The sequence below is a fragment of the Ahaetulla prasina genome, chromosome 13 (assembly GCF_028640845.1).
Source record: "Ahaetulla prasina isolate Xishuangbanna chromosome 13, ASM2864084v1, whole genome shotgun sequence".
Lineage (NCBI taxonomy): Eukaryota > Metazoa > Chordata > Lepidosauria > Squamata > Colubridae > Ahaetulla > Ahaetulla prasina.
The window spans coordinates 14,999,681-15,018,878 of NC_080551.1; the positions used below are offsets into that span (position 1 = coordinate 14,999,681).

Below are 19,198 nucleotides of genomic sequence, written 5' to 3' on the forward strand. Positions count from 1 at the left end.
GGAAGTCATCTAGCCCAACCCCCTGCTCACAAAGGAAACCTGTACTAGGGATTGGAACTGCCGAACTGCCGACCTTTGTTTTAGCCACCTAATCAGATTATAGTCCTAGATTATAGACTAGGTGGATTATAGTCCACCTAGTCCATGTCTTGCAAGGCAATCAAACGGTCAGTCCTAGAGATCAACCCTGACTGCTCTTTAGAAGGCCAGATCCTGAAGAGGAAACTCAAATACTTTGGCCACTTAATGAGAAGGAAGGACTCACTGGAGAAGAGCCTAATGCTGGGAAAGATGGAGGGCAAAAGAAGAGCGGGAGGTGGCTGAATGGAGTCACTGAAGCAGTAGGTGTGAGCTTAAATGGACTCCAGAGGATGGTAGAGGACAGGAAGGCCTGGAGGAACATTGTCCATGGGGTTGCGATGGGTTGGGCATGAATTCACAACTAACACAAACGTGCCTACCGTTCCTGTCCTATTGTTTTCCTTCGTTATATCCAATTAATATAGTTATTACACACTTATACTCATATATATGCTTATATATTGTATAATTATTTCATGCTTATGCTTATATATACTGTGTGACAAAAATAAATAAATAAATAAAGTCCACACCTGTTTATTTAAAGAGTAATCATGAGCATCACTTTTTAAAACATCACTTTTTTTTTTAATGCATTGGCGATTCTCTCCTACACACTACAGAATCTTAGAGGGAATCCCTGAATGATGAGAGAGAGAGAGAGAGAGATTTGGGATTTCCCTTCTCCCGTTACCTGCGCCTCCATCCGCGGCGGTCCAAGGGATGGAGAGCGCAGTCCAGCAGTCAGGGCAAAGTGAGGGCAGCCGGCTTCACTCGCCCACTGCCCATGTGCAGCCCTTTGGCACATGCTCACTTCGCTGGGGGGGGGGACGCCGAGCATGAGCAGAAGCAAAATTTGAAAGAAGAAGAAGAAGAAGAAGAAGAAAAAAGGGCTTCATCAGATCAGACATCTTGAGCCCGCTGCGCGTTAAGAGCTTAAGACCAGCGTGGCGAGCCCGGCGGCGCCCCTTTGTGTTGGTGCAGGTGGGAAGGCATTTCCCCCCTCCCCAGACCGCGGGCTTCGTGGCCTGCCCGCCCTCCGTCTTCGGAGCATCAGTCCCCCACCCACCCCTCATCCATCGCTCCCCGCACCCTCCATCCCAGCTTGCATTCCTCTTAATCCTTCCCGAGACAAGATGGCAACGCCGGCGGCTGTTAATCCACCCGGTGAGTAGCTGCTGCTGGTTTGCGAGTCCGCAGCATCTTTGCAAACTGGGGGAAAGTCCGCTGGAATCGGCCGGGGCGCCTACGCACTCGCACACCCCCCACCCCTTTCTCCTTACTCCCGCCCCAAGCAGGCAAGGCTGTTTTTTTTGGGGGGGGGGCAAAATCTCTCTCTGGACCCGTCAGCAACCGCTCGCCCCTCTTGAATTGCTCGTCCCTCTTGAATAGAATAGAATTCTTTATTGGCCAAGTGTGATTGGACACACAACGGATTTGTCTTCGGTGCATACGCTCTCAGTGTACATACAATTCTTGCAAATCAAGGATCGACTTGCTTTGCGAGCTTTCGCAAGCCTCCGATCGGGAATTCAGCAGATCCCTCGGTGGCTGTGGCCGCACGAGGTGTTATCCCCGTGGTTAAATGGACCTCGGTGGGGAGCCCAGCCGTCTCGAGTCAGCACGTCACGATAAGCTAAACCGCCTCCCCTCCCCCCGCCCACGGGTTGGCATCGCGCAGGATGTTAGTGGGTTGGTGCGTCGTAGGAGCTTAGCCAGAAGGAGCATCCCCCAGCTCCTAGATTCACCCCTAAGAAGCCCCTCTATGCCCAGCACAAGGAAGGAGCATCCCCCCGGCTCCTAGATTCACCCCTAAGAAGCCCCTCTATGCCCAGCACAAGGAAGGAGCATCCTCCGGCTCCTAGATTCACCCCTAAGAAGCCCCTCTATGCCCAGCACAAGGAAGGAGCATCCTCAGGCTCCTAGATTCACCCCTAAGAATCACCTCTGTGCCCAGCCACAAGGAAGGAGCATCCTCAGGCTCCTAGATTCACCCCTAAGAAGCCCCTCTATGCCCAGCACAAGGAAGGAGCATCCCCTGGCTCCTAGATTCCCCCCTAAGAAGCCCCTCTATGCCCAGCACAAGGAAGGAGCATCCTCAGGCTCCTAGATTCACCCCTAAGAATCACCTCTGGGCCCAGCCACAAGGACCAGCAATGGCAGCCAGAAATGGGACCTAGCAAGCCAACTAATTCCCCCAAAGGATGGCTTGGGTTCCCTTCCCTTCTCCTTTTGCAATTGACTTCCCTTTGCACGGAGTTGACCGCTGTTCTGGAGATGGCTAGCATTTCTGACACTGTATCCCAGAGGCCAAGTTTGAGGATTTCCCCTTAGGAAGAAAAAAAAACCAAAAACAATTCTGGTTTTTCATCCAAGCACACCAGCAAGACAGGATGTTGGGCAGGAAGCATTAGGGATACCCCAAATGTGATTGGCGGCACCAAATTTATCAGCAAGGTTGGAATTATGTATCAAACATTTGTGACTGGCTGGCAGTGGTCCTTCTGCAGCTTTAGGGGTGCTTGTAAAGAGTTAGACACGGCATTTCAACATCGGTAAACCTTGGGAAAAAGTAGCCTTTTGGGGGTTGCGTTTTGGAGTGCTCCCCAAAACTTGCCCGTCTTTTAATGGGGGGAAAAATTACAGCTTTCCTTTGTCTCTTTGGGAACCAAAGTTAATTCTGCTAGGACTTAACTTTAAATTGATCAAATATTTGGAGCTGTGCCCAATCAGCTCTATGGTAGCACCACCAAATGACAAGGAATTGGATAACTTGTAATTTAAAACATCTCAAAGATGCCAGCTTGCCAAGTGCTGCTTTAAACTGTTGGTTCTTGTTTGTGGTTCTTAACTTGGGATTCCAGATTTGGAAGAGCCAAGGAAGTTGGATGAGAAAAACAGTACAACTTTATTTTCACTGTTTTATTTTATTTAAATACGTTTATCTGAGATTTCACTCGGAGGCACAAAAATGTTAAGCTCCTCTGCATTTTGTTCTTACTGTAAGGGAAATTTCTGTTTAATTCTAGGCTGGCTTGTGTTTAACAAGTTGGGTTTAAAGGAATTTGGCTAGTTTGTAATTAAGAAACTTAAATTTTTGCTCATTATATTGTGCAAAACCAACCCATGTGGGCTGTTTTATTGTTTATTCTAGTTGCATAGATGTAGAAGTTTGGATTAATTCAGCTAATCCCAGGTAAAGGTTAATCCCGGTTAATTATATTGTTATCGCAATCTCCTTTATAAAGAGGCTTGAAAAGCTCCATTTTTGAAATCCTTGAATGACGAGGGTTGTATTTTAAATGAAGTTGAGAAAAATGTTAGTCTGTAGCAGTGGTGAAATCTAAATTTCTTTCCTGCGGTTCTGTGGGCGTGGCTTGGTGGGTCATGTGACTGGGTGGGCGTGGCTATGTAACCATGTGACTGGGGGATCAAAAGACAGAAACTCACTAACTATGTCCTGCTGGAGCAGGGTTGGACTAGATGACCTCTAACTCCCTTCCAGCCCTGGATTATCCTCTGAAGCTGCGTCTAGTGCCAGGTTTGTAGTCCTTCCTCTCCTTTTTCCTCCTTCCTTCCTTCCTTCCTTCCTTCCTTCCTTCCTTCCTTCCTTCCTTCCTTCCTTCCTTCCTTCCTTCCTTCTCTCTCTCTCTCTCTTTCTCTCTCTCAAATGAACCCCTCACCCCCCCATTTTTTGCCTACACCCCCCCATTTTTTGCCTAGCAGGCTTCAGCTTTTTTACCTTTTAAAAAATGCTTTTAAAAGTAAAAAAAAAAGCCTCCAATGATCAGGCACCTCAGCTGGGATCGTCAGAGCCTTGTTTTAATCCTTTGAAAGCATTTATTTTTACAACCTCTTCAGCCAAAGAGGTTGTTTAAAAAATGCTTTTAAAAGTAAAAAAAAAAAAGGCTCTGACGATCGCGTGGCTTAGCTGGGCATGGGGGGCTGGGGGGCAGGGATTTTTGCTACCAGTTCTCCATTGCTACCGGATCGGCTGATCTGGTCCGAACCAGGAGCATGGTCCGAACTGGGAACATTTTACTCCTGGTCTGTAGTATATCACAAAATATCATTGTGCATTAAATCACAGCATCTACAGTTTAGCTGCACACCATGCAAACAACCTATTTGCAGCTGTATTAAACAAACTGTAGTTTAGAACTATGTAAAGCAGGGGTCTCCAACTTTAGCAACTTTAACAATTTGTGTTTTAAATGTTGTACCTTGATGAAGGTATCTTTTCTTTTATGTACACTGAGAGCATATGCACCAAGACAAATTCCTTGTGTGTCCAATCACATTTGGCCAATAAAAAAAAAATCTATTCTATTCTATTTAAGACTTGTGGACTTCAACTCCCAGCTTTGCTGGCTGAGGAATTCTGGGAGTTGAAGTCCACAAGTCTTAAAGTTGCCAAGGTTGGAGACCCCTGATGTAAAGGGATGTAAATCTCTGCACGTAGAGCAAAGAACAATAGAATTGGAAGGGACCTTAGACGTCTTCTATCCAACCCCCTGCTCGAGTAGGAGACCCTACACCCGTGATGGTGAACCTATGGCATGTGTGCCAGAGGTGGCACGCAGCGCTCTCTCGGATGGCATGCGAGCCGTCGCCCCAGTTCAGGTCTGCTGCGCATGCATGCGCGCCTCCTGCTGGCCAGCTGGTCTTCAGGTCTCTGCCATGTATGTGCGGGGGGCAGGGGGCATGCAGGGGGCCATGTGCACACACAAGGGGGGCGGGGTGCACACATGGGGGCTGTGCCCACATTGCACTTTGGGGATTCGGGCGCACATGCATTCGCGCGTGCACGCTTTGGGCACTCGGTCCGGAAAAAGTTAGCCATCATTTTGTTGCTTGTATCCTTACGATTTATATTGATAGCTTTTCCTGATTGCTTATTTGTTCCCTAAGACTATCATTAAGTGTTGTACCTTATGATTCTTGATGGATGTATCTTTTCTTTTTATGTACACTGAGAGCCTATGCACCAAAGACAAATTCCTTGTGTGTCCAATCACACTTGGCCAATAAAGTATTCTATTCTATTCTATTCTATTCTATTCTATTCTATTCTATTCTATTCTATTCTATTCTATTCTATTCTATTCTATTCTTATCTTATCTTATCTTATCTTATCTTATCTTATCTTATCCTATCCTATCCTATCCTATCCTATCCTATCCTATCCTATCCTATCCTATCCTATCCTATCCTAATTCTAATTCTAATTCTAATTCTAATTCTAATTCTAATTCTAATTCTAACTCTACTCTGCTCTGCTCTGCTCTGCTCTGCTCTGCTCTGCTCTGCTCTGCTCTGCTCTGCTCTGCTCTGCTCTGCTCTATTCTATTGGTTTTCCAGTCTCCTTTTTTAAAACCTCCAGTGATGGAGCACCCACAACTTCAGGAGGCAAGCCGTTCCCCTGGTTGATTCCTCTCCCTGTTAGGAAATTTCTCCTTAGTTCTAGGTTGCTTCTCTCCTTGAGTAGTTTCCATCCTTTGTTTCTTCTCTTGCCTTCTGGTGCTTTGGAAAATAGTTTGATCCCCCTCTTCTTTGTGACAGCTGCTCAAGTATTGGAACAGTGCTATCATGTCTCCCCTAGTCCTTCTTTTCAGTAGACTAGACATACCCAAGCTGTATGTGAACCTGCCCGTTGCTTAGCCCAAAGCTACAGAGTCATGGTGATGGAATGTGCAGCTGGAGAAGGAGAGGGGACAGGAGGAAGGTCAGCAATGGCACTTTGGCTTCCTTTGGGGGTGAGGAAGACAGCAGATTTCAGAGAGGGGGCCCCCAAAACAAAGAGACTCCACATTCCTGCACTGGATGATGGAGAGAGAGATGAAAAGGTACAGGGTAGGTAGCACACCCTAGAATCCCCACCTGGATGTATCTGAAGTCAGAAGATTATAAGCTTTAGCCGGTGAGATCCTGTCCAGTTGGTGCAAGCAAATAAAGTACTGGACCCGATTGGATTTCACTGTGTCTTACTCTTGACAGGCATAGACTGCTGACTTTTTTAATGTATCGATTGTATATAATAAATCTTTCCACTCCAACCTGTGCAGCGTGAGCAAACCTTAACTGTGCTTTTACTGAACAGGGACATATTCAACGGGGGTTGTAGATTATCACCCTCATTTTTGCCTTCCTTTAGAGTAGCTTAACTATTTGTTGTAAGTTCTAGGCCCGCGATGGCGAACCTATGGCACGTGGGCCAGAGGTGGCCCACAGAGCCCTCTCTGGGGCCACACGTGGCGTCACCAGCTGCTCTTCTGCTTTCCGTTTTCGGGCCGTTTCCAGGCTATTTTTGGCTTGGAAAAAAGGCCTGTTTTTTGTCCGGTTTTTTCAGGGCATTTTCAGGGCGTTTTTCGTGGTGTTTTGGGGCATTTTCAGGGCATTTTGGGGGTGTTTTCAGGGTGTTGTTTTTTTTGGGCCAAAAAAACAGGCATGCGTGCACCGGCCAACTGGTCTTTGGGTTTCTGGCACTCCAGCGTGTGACACATTTCGTTTTGGGCACTCAGTGCCGAAAAGGTTCGCCATGACTGTTCTAGGCAGTTCAAAAGCAGCACCTTTGCTGATCCAAATCTATCCATCAGGGCTCCAGGGTTAGGTGTGATCATTTGGGAAGAAACACCTTGTGAAATGAACCAGGTCTTGATGCTGCAAGTGGCTGAAAGTGGAAAGCAGGTTGAGTTTTTAACTGGAGATACTCGGCCGATGACGGTGCTTTGCTTCTAAGGAGAAGTAGAACAGTCGTGCATAGAAAACTTTTGGAAAGGGAGAGCAGGAAGCAGGATCTCTGTCAAAGGAAAGAAATACTGAGATTCTGTTTGTCTAGCAGGAAACACACTTTGATCCGAGAGGATGGATCGTTCCTTTTCTTTGGCTGAAGTCCCAACAGAAGGCATTGTCCAGCTTCCGGAGAAGGTCTAGGAGTGTTTTTGAAGCAGGTCCTCCCCAAGAGTTGATTCTGCTCTCCCTTCAACTATTTCCGGTCAGGATTTGAAAGCGTTCCCATGCATTCCTGGATACCAGCTGTCAAGCCCTAGAGAGTGGGATGAAATCCCTAATTCCCTAACAATTTCCTAAGTGGGGACCATTTTTTTAAGGAAGAACACCAGCCCCAATTGGTTTAAAAAAAAATAATCACACCAACAATTCAGCACATAAAATCAGTACCAAGATAAACGGGAAACAAAAATAGAACCATGTCCATGGGGGAATTTATTCACGCTTCAGATTGGTGGTTTGATAATAATTCTTTTAAATATTTGTTGGGTAAGATACTCAATTCTAAATCTGCATTGACGAGTTCTTCCCTAAAGACCTGTTAGCTACATGGAAGTGACTTTGATCTCAGATATGAACAACACAGTGCAGGATGTACACTCCGCTGTTCAGTTACTCAGTTAAGATGAGAAATAATGTAATCTGTTACTGGTCCTTCACTTTTGCTATGGAGATATGCCTTTTTCCCAAACTGAATAAAACTTCCAGGAAGAAAATGTCTTAATCAATACTCTATTATTCTATTCTGTTCTGTTCTAAATGGACCTCTGCTACTTTCATTCTTCCCTGTCGTTGATTAACTACAGAAATCTCTTACAACATCCTTGATCTTCAAAGCAGATGCTCCCATGGGCAATAGCATTACACCAGAATGTTTTTGTCAAGCATTTCCTAAGCATGAACCAGAAAAGAGGTATTGATTAAGACATTTTCTTCCTGGAAGCTTTATCCATTGTATCTATGAACCCTCCATCCAGTTCTGGCTCTAAGAGAGTTTGTGCGTAGGTTGCTTCCAAGTCAAGCAGTGATATAGCTTTTAATTTTAAAACTGTCACCAAAACCATAACTTGTGATGAAGGGCCACTGTTTCTCTTGACAGTTTTGATTTACAGAGGAAGATACAAGAGAGGGTACTGGGAGTTGTTGTTTTTTTTAAATCCATTGCAAAGGAGGCATACATTCAAAGGACTTTTTCAGTTCCAAAGCTTTGAACATGTTCACTTTAAAAACCAAAGAGGCAGTGTGGAATAATGGAATGGAATGGAGAGAGAGCGGAGGAGAGGAGGTGGGATGGGGAGGGGAGAAGAGAGGAAAGGAAATGGGTGGAGAGGGGAAAGGAGAGGAGAGGGAAGGAGAGGAGGTGGAATGGAGAGGGGAGAGGAGATGAAAGGAAAGGAGATGGGTGGGAAGGGGAAAAGAGAGGAGGGGAGAAGAGGTGGGGAGGGATCAGGAGTAGAGGAAAAAGAGAGCTGGGGAGAGAGGAGAAGGATTGGAGGTGGGGTAGGGAGGGAAAGGAGAGGGAAGAGAGGAGGTAGGATGGAGAGGGGGAAGGAGAGGAGGTGGGTGAGGAGGGAAAGGAGAAGGAAGGAAAGGAGATGAGTGAGAAGGAGAAAGGAGAGAGGAGGGAGGAGGGAGAGGGGAAAGGAGATTAAAGGAAAGGAGATGGGTGGGGAGGGGAAAGGAGAAGACGTAGGGAGGGGAGAGGAGGTGGCGTCAGGAGTAGAGGGAAAAAGAGGGGTGGGGAGAGAGGAGAAGGATTGGAGGTGGGGAGGGGAAAGGAGAGGAGGTGGGTGGGGAGGAGAAAGGAGAGGGCAGAGGGGAAAAGAGGAGGTGGGGGGAGAGGAGTGGGATTGGAGGTGGGTTTATTTGGCCAAATGTGGTTAGCCACACAAGGAATTTGTCTCCAGTGCAGAAAGTCTCGGTGTACATGCAATGCAACAGACCAAAAGTCGTCGTCATCATCATCACCATCACCATCACCATCACCATCATCATCATCATCATCATCATCATCATCATCAACATCATCACCATATCAATAAGAGGGGCTAGTAAAGAAAACAAGGCTAATAATAATGCTACAACCATACAACATAGGTATGCTTTTGTTTAGATTGATTAGCACGATTCATGTCATTCTGAGGCTCCTGGTTTGTGCATCTTGAGCCAAAATAGCTTCCAGGCAGCATCTTCAGTTGGGTTGGTCCTAAAAGACCTTATTAAGAGCTGTGGTGGCGCAGTGGTGAGAATGCAGTACTGCAGGCTACTTCTGCTGACTGACGGCTGCCAATAGTTTGATAGTTCGATCCTGACCGGCTCAAGGTTGACTCAGCCTTCCATCCTTCTGAGGTTGGTAAAATGAGGACCCAGATTGTTGGGGGCAAGAGGGTGACTCTGTAAATGGCTTAGAGCGGGCTGTGAAGCACTGTGAAGCGGTATTTAAGTCTAAGTGCTAAGTGCTATTGTTATGGCAGGCTAACTCTGCCTACTGCCAGCAGTTTGATCCTGACTGGCTCAAGGTTGACTCAGCCTTCCATCCTTCTGAGGTAAAATGAGGACCCAGATTGTTGGGAGGCAATACGCTCACTCTGTAAACTGCTTAGAGAGGGTTGTGAAGCGCTGTGAAGTGGTATATAAGTCTAAACGCCATGCTATTGCTATGCTAATTTAAATTGTCGCCACGATTGAGAATTCCCCAGATTAAGTAGTGACTAGTGATGGTTTTCCAGCCTTCCATTTTTAGAATCCTATTTTGTTTGTTCCCTTTCGTTGCTTCTTCTTCTTTTTTTTTTTTAAAAAAAATTCTCCTAAACTCTTATTTCTATTTGTCTTTGCTTTATCTTTCCTTCTCTTGGATCTTTTATTTTCTCCAATCTTCTGTGTCTAACCCGCCGTTATTACTCATCTATTACAGTCAGGGGAGCCGCTTGCGAGATATTTTTTAAAGCCGCTGCAGAGTTACATTAAGTTCTCATCAGGTTTCTCGGTAACCATTGTTTAAAGAAGCACTGAATACTGGGATTGCGCGATGAATTTCAAGTGATCCCAGCTCAGCGGAGAGAGTGATTCAGGGCCTTTTTCTCACCAAGGAGGAGAGAAGTGAATTCCTGAACACTTAACAGCACTTGCTGACTTTGCTTTTAATGATGTTAAATCAGTGCATCATTGTTTCTAAAAGGTAAAGGTTCCCCTCAGATATGTGCTAGTCGTTCCCGACTCTAGGGGGACGGTGCTCATCTCCGTTTCAAAGCCGAAGAGCCAGCGCTGTCCGAAGATGTCTCTGTGGTCATGTGGCCGGCATGACTCAACGCCAAGGCGCATGGAATGCTGTTACCTTCCCACCAAAGGTGGGCTCTATTTTTCTACTTGCCTTTTTTATGGGCTTTTGAACTGCTAGGTTGGCAGAAGCTGGGACAAGTAACGGGAGCTCACCCCGTTACACGGCAGCAGTAGGAATTCATCTTTGGACAGCGCTGGCTCTTCAGCTTTGAAACCAAGATGAGCACCGCCCCCTAGAGTTGGGAACGTCTAGCACATATGTGCGAGGGGAACCTTTACTTTTACCTTTTATGGTTGCAAGGTGCAAATGTAGTGACTGATTTTAATACATTTGTCAAATTTCCAGGTTTGAAAATCCTTTTGTTTCAGAACATTGGCTACTGTGGGGAGGAAACAGGGGAGAGAGCTTGTCATTGACGTCATTGGGTGCCCCTTAATTTCCCCAAAGTGTCCAATTGTCGATAGCAGACTGTTCAACCAGATGGTGATTGGATGGGTCCAGCAGAGCCCCTCTTACATATGCTGATAGTATTATAAATAATGAAAGCACATTTGGTTCATGGGCAAATTTGCAAGGCTTTGCAAAATAGTAGACCTGACAATATCGGTGTGCAAAATTCACAGGAACCTAGCACGTCCCATAAATCCTGCAGAGCAGTAATGGTTTTCACTTAACTTTGCTACTGGTTCGGGATTGTGAGCACACGCGGGGCGCTTCTGCGCATGCGCAAAACGTCTATGATGACGTTCAGGTGGGTGGGTGGAGCCTGCCACCACTACCGGTTTTTCCGAACCGGGGAGAACCGGTAGAAACCCACCACTGCTGCAGAGGAAGGAAAAGTTGTGATTTAAGCATTACTAGCAGATACTTTGGGAGGTTTACTGGAGATCACAGTTTTTCCTTAAGGCCTGAATTGGTAAACTAATTAACCACTTAAACGCTTTTAATTAAATCTTCTAAACTGGGTTTTTTTTATATATATATTTGCTGCTCGTATTTGACCCTTCATTCAATCCTTGGCAATTCTTCCATCCCCAGTTATGAGTTTATCGATTCCAGACAAATCAATGTTCAGCAGAACTGACTTCGCTTAAAGTTATGCTTGTGAAGTGACGGACCAGGAGATAGACGGAACTAGGGAAGGAACTGCAAGACTTTCTAGCCAGGCTGGTCAAATATATTTTGCAGACTCATTTGGAGGTGCTTGTCAAAGCTACATTTTAAGGGCTTCAACGCAGTAGGATGAGTCTAACTCTACCTGGTTGAACTTCATGGGTGTGATACACAATGGAAGAAATCCTGTCTCCTAATCAAAGGGCTGGTTGATCCTTAAAATGGTGGCTCAGACTGCTAAGACAGTCTGTTATTAACACAGCTGCTTGCAATTACTGCAGGTTCAAGTCCCACCAGGCCCAAGGTTGACTCAGCCTTCCCTCCTTTATAAGGTAGGTAAAATGAGGACCCAGATTGTTGGGGGCAATAAGTTGACTTTGTATATAATATACAAATGGATTAAGACAATTGCTTAACATAGTGTAAGCTGCCCTGAGTCTTCGGAGAAGGGCGGGATATAAATGCAAATAAAAAAAAATGTTTTGAACTGAAGACAGATTACAGATTAACAGAGTTGTAGGTCATCTAGTCCAACCCCCTGCCCATGCAGACCCTACAGCATTTCTGACGGATGGCAGTCCAGTCACTTCTTGAAAGCTTCCGGTGATGAAGCTCCCACAGCGTCCGAAGGCAACTTCTGTTCCATTGGTGGATCGTTCTCACTGTCAGAAAATTTCTCCTTATTTTGGGGTTGAATCTCTCCTTGTTCAGTTTCCATCCATTATTCCTCGTCAGACAGCATAGAGCTTCCATTTTCCAAAGCCGTTGCCTTGGTTTCAGTGGAACAGATCTAGTATAAACTTAACCCTCCATCAACAGAGTCTGAAACAATCTAGATCATTGGTGTAATTTATATAATTTGCATCATTGTCAGTCATTATTATAATGACATAATCAAGGTTCTCAGGGCTTTTGCGTCCAATTATGACCCAGAATGGCTGTTGCGTAATATAATTAACATCAATTATGTCAACTGCATAATCACCCAAATGATGAAAAATAACACAGGTGATTAAACCAGAGATAACAGATACCTCCCCACCCCCAATAGCTTCTCTTAAGCTGAGATATTTACCGTGTTCCTGATGCAGAAGATACGTTTTCCAACCTGAGAGTTGTAGCAAAGATTTGGTGCATTGTCTTTTCAGGAAAGGCCAGCATTTCTTTATACATCAACCAGAGCCTTGTGGCCTCTTGTCTGTTGTTTTTGTTGTTATAGTTTTATAAACTTAGTCTCCTTGTGGTGTCTTGTGTAGTTGATGGGTGTCGAATGGGATGTTCCAGTAAGAAAGATAAGAAAATGTGTGGTATGTACCACAATCAAACTATTGATCAATACGTATCCGTGCTCCTAAATTAAATGAGAATAAGGCAGAAAGTTAGAAGACGATGTCCGACATCTCATGTCAAGGAAGAAGAGAATGAGAAAGCAAGATTTCAGAAAATGAAATAGAACACAGTCTCAATGTTGATTTATTTATTTATTTATTTATTATTTACATTTCTATACCGCCCTTCTCCGAAGACTCAGGGCGGTTTACAGCCAAGTTAAAAAGACATATACAAAAATTAAAACACAATATTTGAAATTTAAAAATCTGAAACCATAAGGCCGAATATTAAAATAACAAGAAATAAAACCACTCAATTAAAAATTACTCTTAGGCCAACCCTGCTCGTTGAAACAAAAAAGTCTTCAGCTCGTGCTTAAAGGCCCGGAGGTCGGGAAGAAGGTGTAGCCCCAGAGGCAGTTCGTTCCATAGGGTAGGTGCCCCAACAGAGAAGGCTCTTCCCCTGGGGGCCGCCAGCCGACATTGTTTAGCTGATGGCACCCTGAGGAGACCCACCCTGTGGGAGCGCACAGGTCGATGGGAGGCTATTGGCGGCAGTAGGCGGTCCCGTAAGTAATCTGGTCCTATGCCATGGAGCGCTTTAAAGGTGATCACCAACACCTTGAATTGCACGCGGAAGACCACCGGCAACCAGTGCAGCTTGCGTAGGAGAGGTGTTATATGGAAGCTCCGAGATGCTCCCTCATGCCTCAAACACTGACTGAGGGATTGGAGCAATGGTAAAATCTACCCTGGTTTGCCACCGGTTCGCTGCCCGCACATGTGCGGTGCATACCAAACGTGTGCTGCGCATGCACAAGTGCAGTGCGTGCAAAAAGCACACTGCATGCGCAATGAGGGCCAAATGCACGCTGTGCACACATGCATGCACGGTATGCACCAAACGCGCACTTTGTGTGGAAAAAGGAGCCTTGGGAAGGTAAGTAGAACGGCGAGTTGGGGGGAACAGCTGTGCCGCGCAATTTAGATTCGTTAGAAAGCAGGATTTTAAATCGTGTGGCACAGCTGATTGTCGGAAATACCGGTTCAGAGGAACCGCTAGCTTTTTTTTTTTTTACTACTAGTTCGCCTGAACCGGTGCGAACTGATAGCATTTCACCGCTGGATTGGAGTCATACAACACATTCATTTTTGCACTATACACAACTGGGTTGCACCGTAATGATTTGGGTTATGCAATCTATTAAACCCCTCCCCCCCCAAAAAAAGAACTAAGGTCAAAACTAAACAAGCTTATTAGTATTCAAGTGACTTGCATACAACACCTATTTCTTGGTCTTGTCTACCTAAAAGTCTGTGGAGATTCTCAGTCATCCAGGTCATGATTATAGATCCCGATGAAGAGGAACCTGTTAAGAGTTGGGCAGACACGGAATCGAGTTTTACTGGGAGATTCAGGAAAAACAATCAACCGTAAGACCCTGTTCTGTACATGTTTTGGGATCTTTCTGCCGCCTCCTCTTTTTAGACATGAGGCATAGGGCAGGGGTTGGCAACCTTAAATAAGAGCCACAAAGGTCCTAACTGGAGCCCCCGTTCAATTCCACAGCCGACCGGAAGTCCGGTTCCCCCATCATAGTCTCCTCCTAGTGCTGCATCCTTTTTCCTCTGCTGATCGGAAGTCTGGTTCCCCCACCATAGAGTCTCCTCCTAGCTCAGCATCCTTTTTCCTCTACCTGTCTGTTGTGCCTCGCCCGCTTTCCCCGCAGCCGGGGCCTTTTTATCTGCTTCCGAATGCTGAGGAATGTCCTAGCATGCCTCCCGGCCCCAGCCCTGGCTCCATGCCCAAACAGGCTGAGGAGGAAGAAGCACCTCCAGCCCCCAGCCCTGGCTCCATGCCCAGGCAAACAAAGCAATTAGACCCCTCCCCCTCCCCCACAGCATGTGAGCCTGAGGAAGGTCAATTACCAACAGCTGCAGACTGGAGTGACCCTCGCTTCAGGAGAATTGATAAGCGGCGTCAACAGAAGGAAGGGAGGGGCAGGCCTGGATAAGTGCTGAGTCATGGAGCCACACTCCATGGCCTATATAAAGAATCTGCTTTCTGGCATTCTCTGAGTCAGGCAAAGTTTACCTTATTTTGCTGAAATCACTTTCTGGTCTCCTGCCCGCCTTGAGAACTTTGCTGGGACTTTGGCAGAGCTGCAGAGGCACGCCTGATTTGGATTTCCCTGACCCAGCCGTCAGCGGAGGAATGGGACATGACACTGTCCTAACCGAAAGCCCTATCCATTGTGGAGCCGATCACAGCAGAGGGATGAAAGAGCTACATGCGGCTCCAGAGCCGCGGGTTGCCGATCCCTGGCACAGGGCATTTATATGCAGCTCCCCTGTGAAATTGCTTATTTGACAAACGGCTGAGTTCTTTGGTATGCCATTATGTTGGCTGAGTAGGAGTCAGAAGAATGCAGCTGCCAGATCTGTCAGTCACCCTGAAGTTTGTGCTTTGCTCTTGTTTTACATGTGAAAAGGCTGGTTGGTTGCAGCCTTTTGTCTCAGTATGAGAAACTGAAGAGAGAGGTTGGGAAGGAATGGAAAGGTCTCTCTCTTGTAGGTAAGCATTCAGCTTGCCTGTTGGATTCGTTTTTTTGTTTTGTTTTTTTATAAATGTGCAGATGTTCCCTTTTTGAATGAAAAGAATCTCTTGTAAGCAAAAACCAGAATATTTTTCAGGAGATTAGGTAGAAGGCAGGGCAGTGTAACTAAGTGAATGGCATAGAGAACTTTGCCTGTGGGAAAATTCAAGTCCCGATATTTCCAGTAAAAATTGCTGGTTGGTATCATTTTGTAATAGGGACATGGTGGCTCAGGGGCTAGGACGCTGAGGCTTGCCAATCGAAAGGTCGGCAGCTCGGCGGTTCGAATCCCTAGTGCTGCCGTGTAACGGGGTGAGGTCCCGTTACTTGTCCCAGCTTCTGCCAACCTAGCAGTTTCGAAAGCACGTAAAAATGCAAGTAGAACAAATAGGGACCACCTTTGGTGGGAAGGTCACAGCGTTCCGTGCGCCTTTGGTGTTGAGTCATGCCAGCCACATGACCACAGAGACGTCTTCGGACAGCGCTGGCTCTTCGGCTTTGAAACGGAGATGAGCACTGCCCCCTAAAGTTGGCAATGACTAGCACATATGTGCGAGGGGAACCTTTATCTTTACCTTATCATTTTGTACCCCCCAAAAAAGCAAGCAACTTTCATATATTATAAATGTTCAGATACGTTGCATTTTGGATCACAAAGAAAACATTGTCTTTTTACTTCTTCTCCTTCGTGCACCATGCCATACAGATTTAATTGGCCAATTTAATGTTCCTGTTACTGATCTGACAAGGTGTCACTACTTAGATGGCAGTTGTAATATGAGCTTTCATGGCAATTTCTGCCTGGGGTAATAAAGAACAAAGACAGCTCCTTTGGAAACAACCTGAACAATTTTTTTTTTAACCTACTGCCTGTGCTATGTTTTCTTCAGACCCCTGCAGAGCATCCCGTAGATTCATGCTCCAAAGACAGCAAAGCTGAGAAGGGCCAGCTTTTGTGACTGAAGGACCCAAAATTTGGATTTGGAGAGATTGTCTTCAGTAGTACCATGATTGTCATAGTTATCTAGCTTATCAAAGAGGAGGATTGGGGGGTGGGGGACACACAGGGTAACTATATTCCAGTACTTGAGGGTGTTGGAAGAAATGTCCATCTGGGTTCAGTTCCAAGTGGGGAGAAAGACACTGGAAACATGTATTTAAAATAGTGTTAACAAATTGCACTTTCATCCAACCGCTCTTGAACGTCGTGTCCCGAATGGCTACTTAAATACAGCTCGCCTGTTTGGAACCCTCACCACATCTCTGACATCAATACAATTGAATGTGTCCAGAAATATTTTACAAGAAGAGTTCTCCATTCCTCTGAAAACAACAAAATACCTTACCCCACCAGACTTGAAATCCTAGGTTTAGAAAACTTGGAACTCCGTCGCCTTCGACAAGACCTAAGTTTAACTCACAGAATCATCTATTGTAATGTCCTTCCTGTTAAAGACTACTTCAGCTTTAATTGCAATAATACAAGAGCAACCAATCGATTTAAACTTACTGTCAACCGCTTTAATCTAGATTGCAGAAAATATGACTTCTGTAACAGAATCATCAATGCTTGGAATACTTTACCTGACTCTGTGGTCTCTTCCCATAATCCTAAAAGCTTTATCCAAAAACTTTCTACCATTGACCTCACCCCATTCCTAAGAGGACCATAAGGGGTGTGCATAAGCGCACAAACGTGCCTACCGTTCCTGTCCTATTGTTTTTTTCCTTTCTTCTTCCTATATATATATGCTTATACCTCCTAATATTTACTCATATATGTTTATATACTATATAATCTTTTTGTATGATACTTACATATATTGTTGTGACAAAATAAATAAATAAATAAATCATGGTTAAAATCAACTCATTCTCAAAGGGGGAGAAAGAGACGAATGCTGTAGAATGCTCAGTGAAGAATAGTGAGGAGAGTAACGCGACTGAAACGGCATTTCGGGTAGTCCTTGATTTACGAACACAGTTTGCTGGAATTTCAGTCGCTAAAGCAATCATCGTTTAAGTCAGTCATCACATGTGATGTGGACCCAATTTTATGACCGTTTTTACCATGATTAAATACCAGACCACAGAATAGGTGGTACCTGGCTCAATAGTGCAACTACAAGAATGATCTCGGAATCCTAGTGAACGGTCACTTAAATATGAGCCAGCAGTGTTTGCCAGCTATCCCAACACAGTTGCATTAATAGAGGGATAGAATCAAGATCACATGAAGTGTTAATACCACTTTATAAGGTCTTGCAATACTTGCAATACTGCATCCTGTTTTGGTCGCCACGATGTAAAAAAGAAATGGAGACTCTAGAAAAAGTGCAGAGAAGAGCAACAAAGATGATTAAGATACTAGAGGCTAAAACATATGAAGAACGGTTGCAGGAACTGGATATGTCTAGTTCAATGAAAAGAAGGACCAGGGGAGACATGATCGCAGTCTTCCAATATCTCAGGGGCTGCCACGAAGAAGAGGGAGTCAAGCTATTCTCCAAAGCACTTGAGGGCAGGACAAGAAACAATGGATGGAAACTAATCAAGGAGAGAAGCGACTTAGAACTAAGGAGAAATTTCCTGACAGTTAGAACAATTAATCAGGGGAACAACTTGCCTCCAGAAGTTGTGAATGCTCCAACACTGGAAGTTTTTAAGAAGATGTTGGACAACCATTTGTCTGAAGTAGTGTAGGGTTTCCTACCTGAGCAGGGGATTGGACTAGATAGAAAAACTTCAAGGTCCCTTCCAGTTATGTTATTCTGGTTGTTAAGTGAATCACCCAGTCATTGACTGTACCATGCAGTTTTACTTACCTGGTGCCCTTCAGTTTTGTTGGATTTCAGCTCAGTGGTGAAATCCACTTTTTTTTTTACTACTGGTTCTGTGGGCGTGGCTTGGTGGATGTGGCAGGGGAAGGATACTGCAAAATCCCCATTCCCTCCCCACTCCAGGGGAAAGATACTGCAAAATCTCCATTCCCATCCCACTCTGGGGCCAGCCAGAGGTGGTATTTGCCGGTTCTCTGAACTACTCAAAATTTCCACTGCCGGTTCTCCAGAACCTGCTGGATTTCACCTCTGCTTCAGCTCTTCAGTTGCATGACATCAAGGCAGCATGGTCAACACTGAAATCTCACCAGATGAGAGGCGCCAGACTGTAGAAAGTTGGAGATGGTAACAGAAGGCTTTTATCTCAAGTTACTTACCTTAAAATGGCCATGGGGGTCTGTGATTGGTTGTCAACTTACCCGAGTCATAGCCCCCTAGCCCCCTGGGTGATGAGTTGGTGAACTTGTCTATGTCAGCCTGTTATCATACATCAGAAGCTGTCTTCCATTCCAGTTTCTACCTTCCCTGAAGACCTCAAATATTGAATGTCGATGTTTTTCCCCCACCCGCAAATAAACCGATCGGTATGCAAGATGTTTTGTTCCTTGCTGAATCATAGGCTGCTGTTAAGATCAACGGATCTGAGATGACAGTTCTGAGCGGAATACCAATCTAGCGATGCTTCTTCCCAGAGGTTTTTGTCATTTCTTATGAATTCCTTTTGAAAGAAGGTGCAATCCCAAGGAGAGAGAGAGAGAGAGAGAGAGAGAGAGAGAGAGAGAGAGAGAGATTTGTTGAACTGCTTCTGCACAGGTGGGAAAGAGAATTGATCTGGCGGAGAGCAGGGCGCATTGATGAGCGTTGAGCATTAAATGCAGATGGGCTTGAGCTGAGCCTTTGCAATAATTTATTAATCCAATTATTTTAAATCATAGCGGCACAAATCTGTCTTTAAGAATCTCTGGCTTTGTTTGGTTTGGTGTTTGTTTGTTTTTTGGTTCATATCAGTATTATCATGTGAATGGAGAGGATTAACGTTATTTTGTGCAACATATGTTTTTATGAAAGATTTGATTTAGCTTTTGTGGTCAATTGCCAAGCTGGCATTATGTCTCTCTCCTTTCCTCCCTCCCTTCCCCTCTCCCCCTCTCCCTCCCTCTGTCTCC

The 19,198-nt window shown here is 45.2% G+C and overlaps 1 protein-coding gene across 1 annotated transcript in view; it reads left to right on the forward strand.

Annotated features, from left to right (window-relative positions):
- The first annotated feature begins 975 nt into the window (after positions 1–975).
- The window catches only part of ARNT2 (aryl hydrocarbon receptor nuclear translocator 2), a 111,410-nt gene continuing 93,187 nt past the window's right edge, over positions 976–19,198 (forward strand). The window contains exon 1 of the mRNA XM_058156176.1: positions 976–1,248. Within this exon, the coding sequence (XP_058012159.1) occupies positions 1,218–1,248 (31 nt within the window). The 5' untranslated portion in view covers positions 976–1,217. The remainder of the gene's footprint in view (positions 1,249–19,198) is intronic.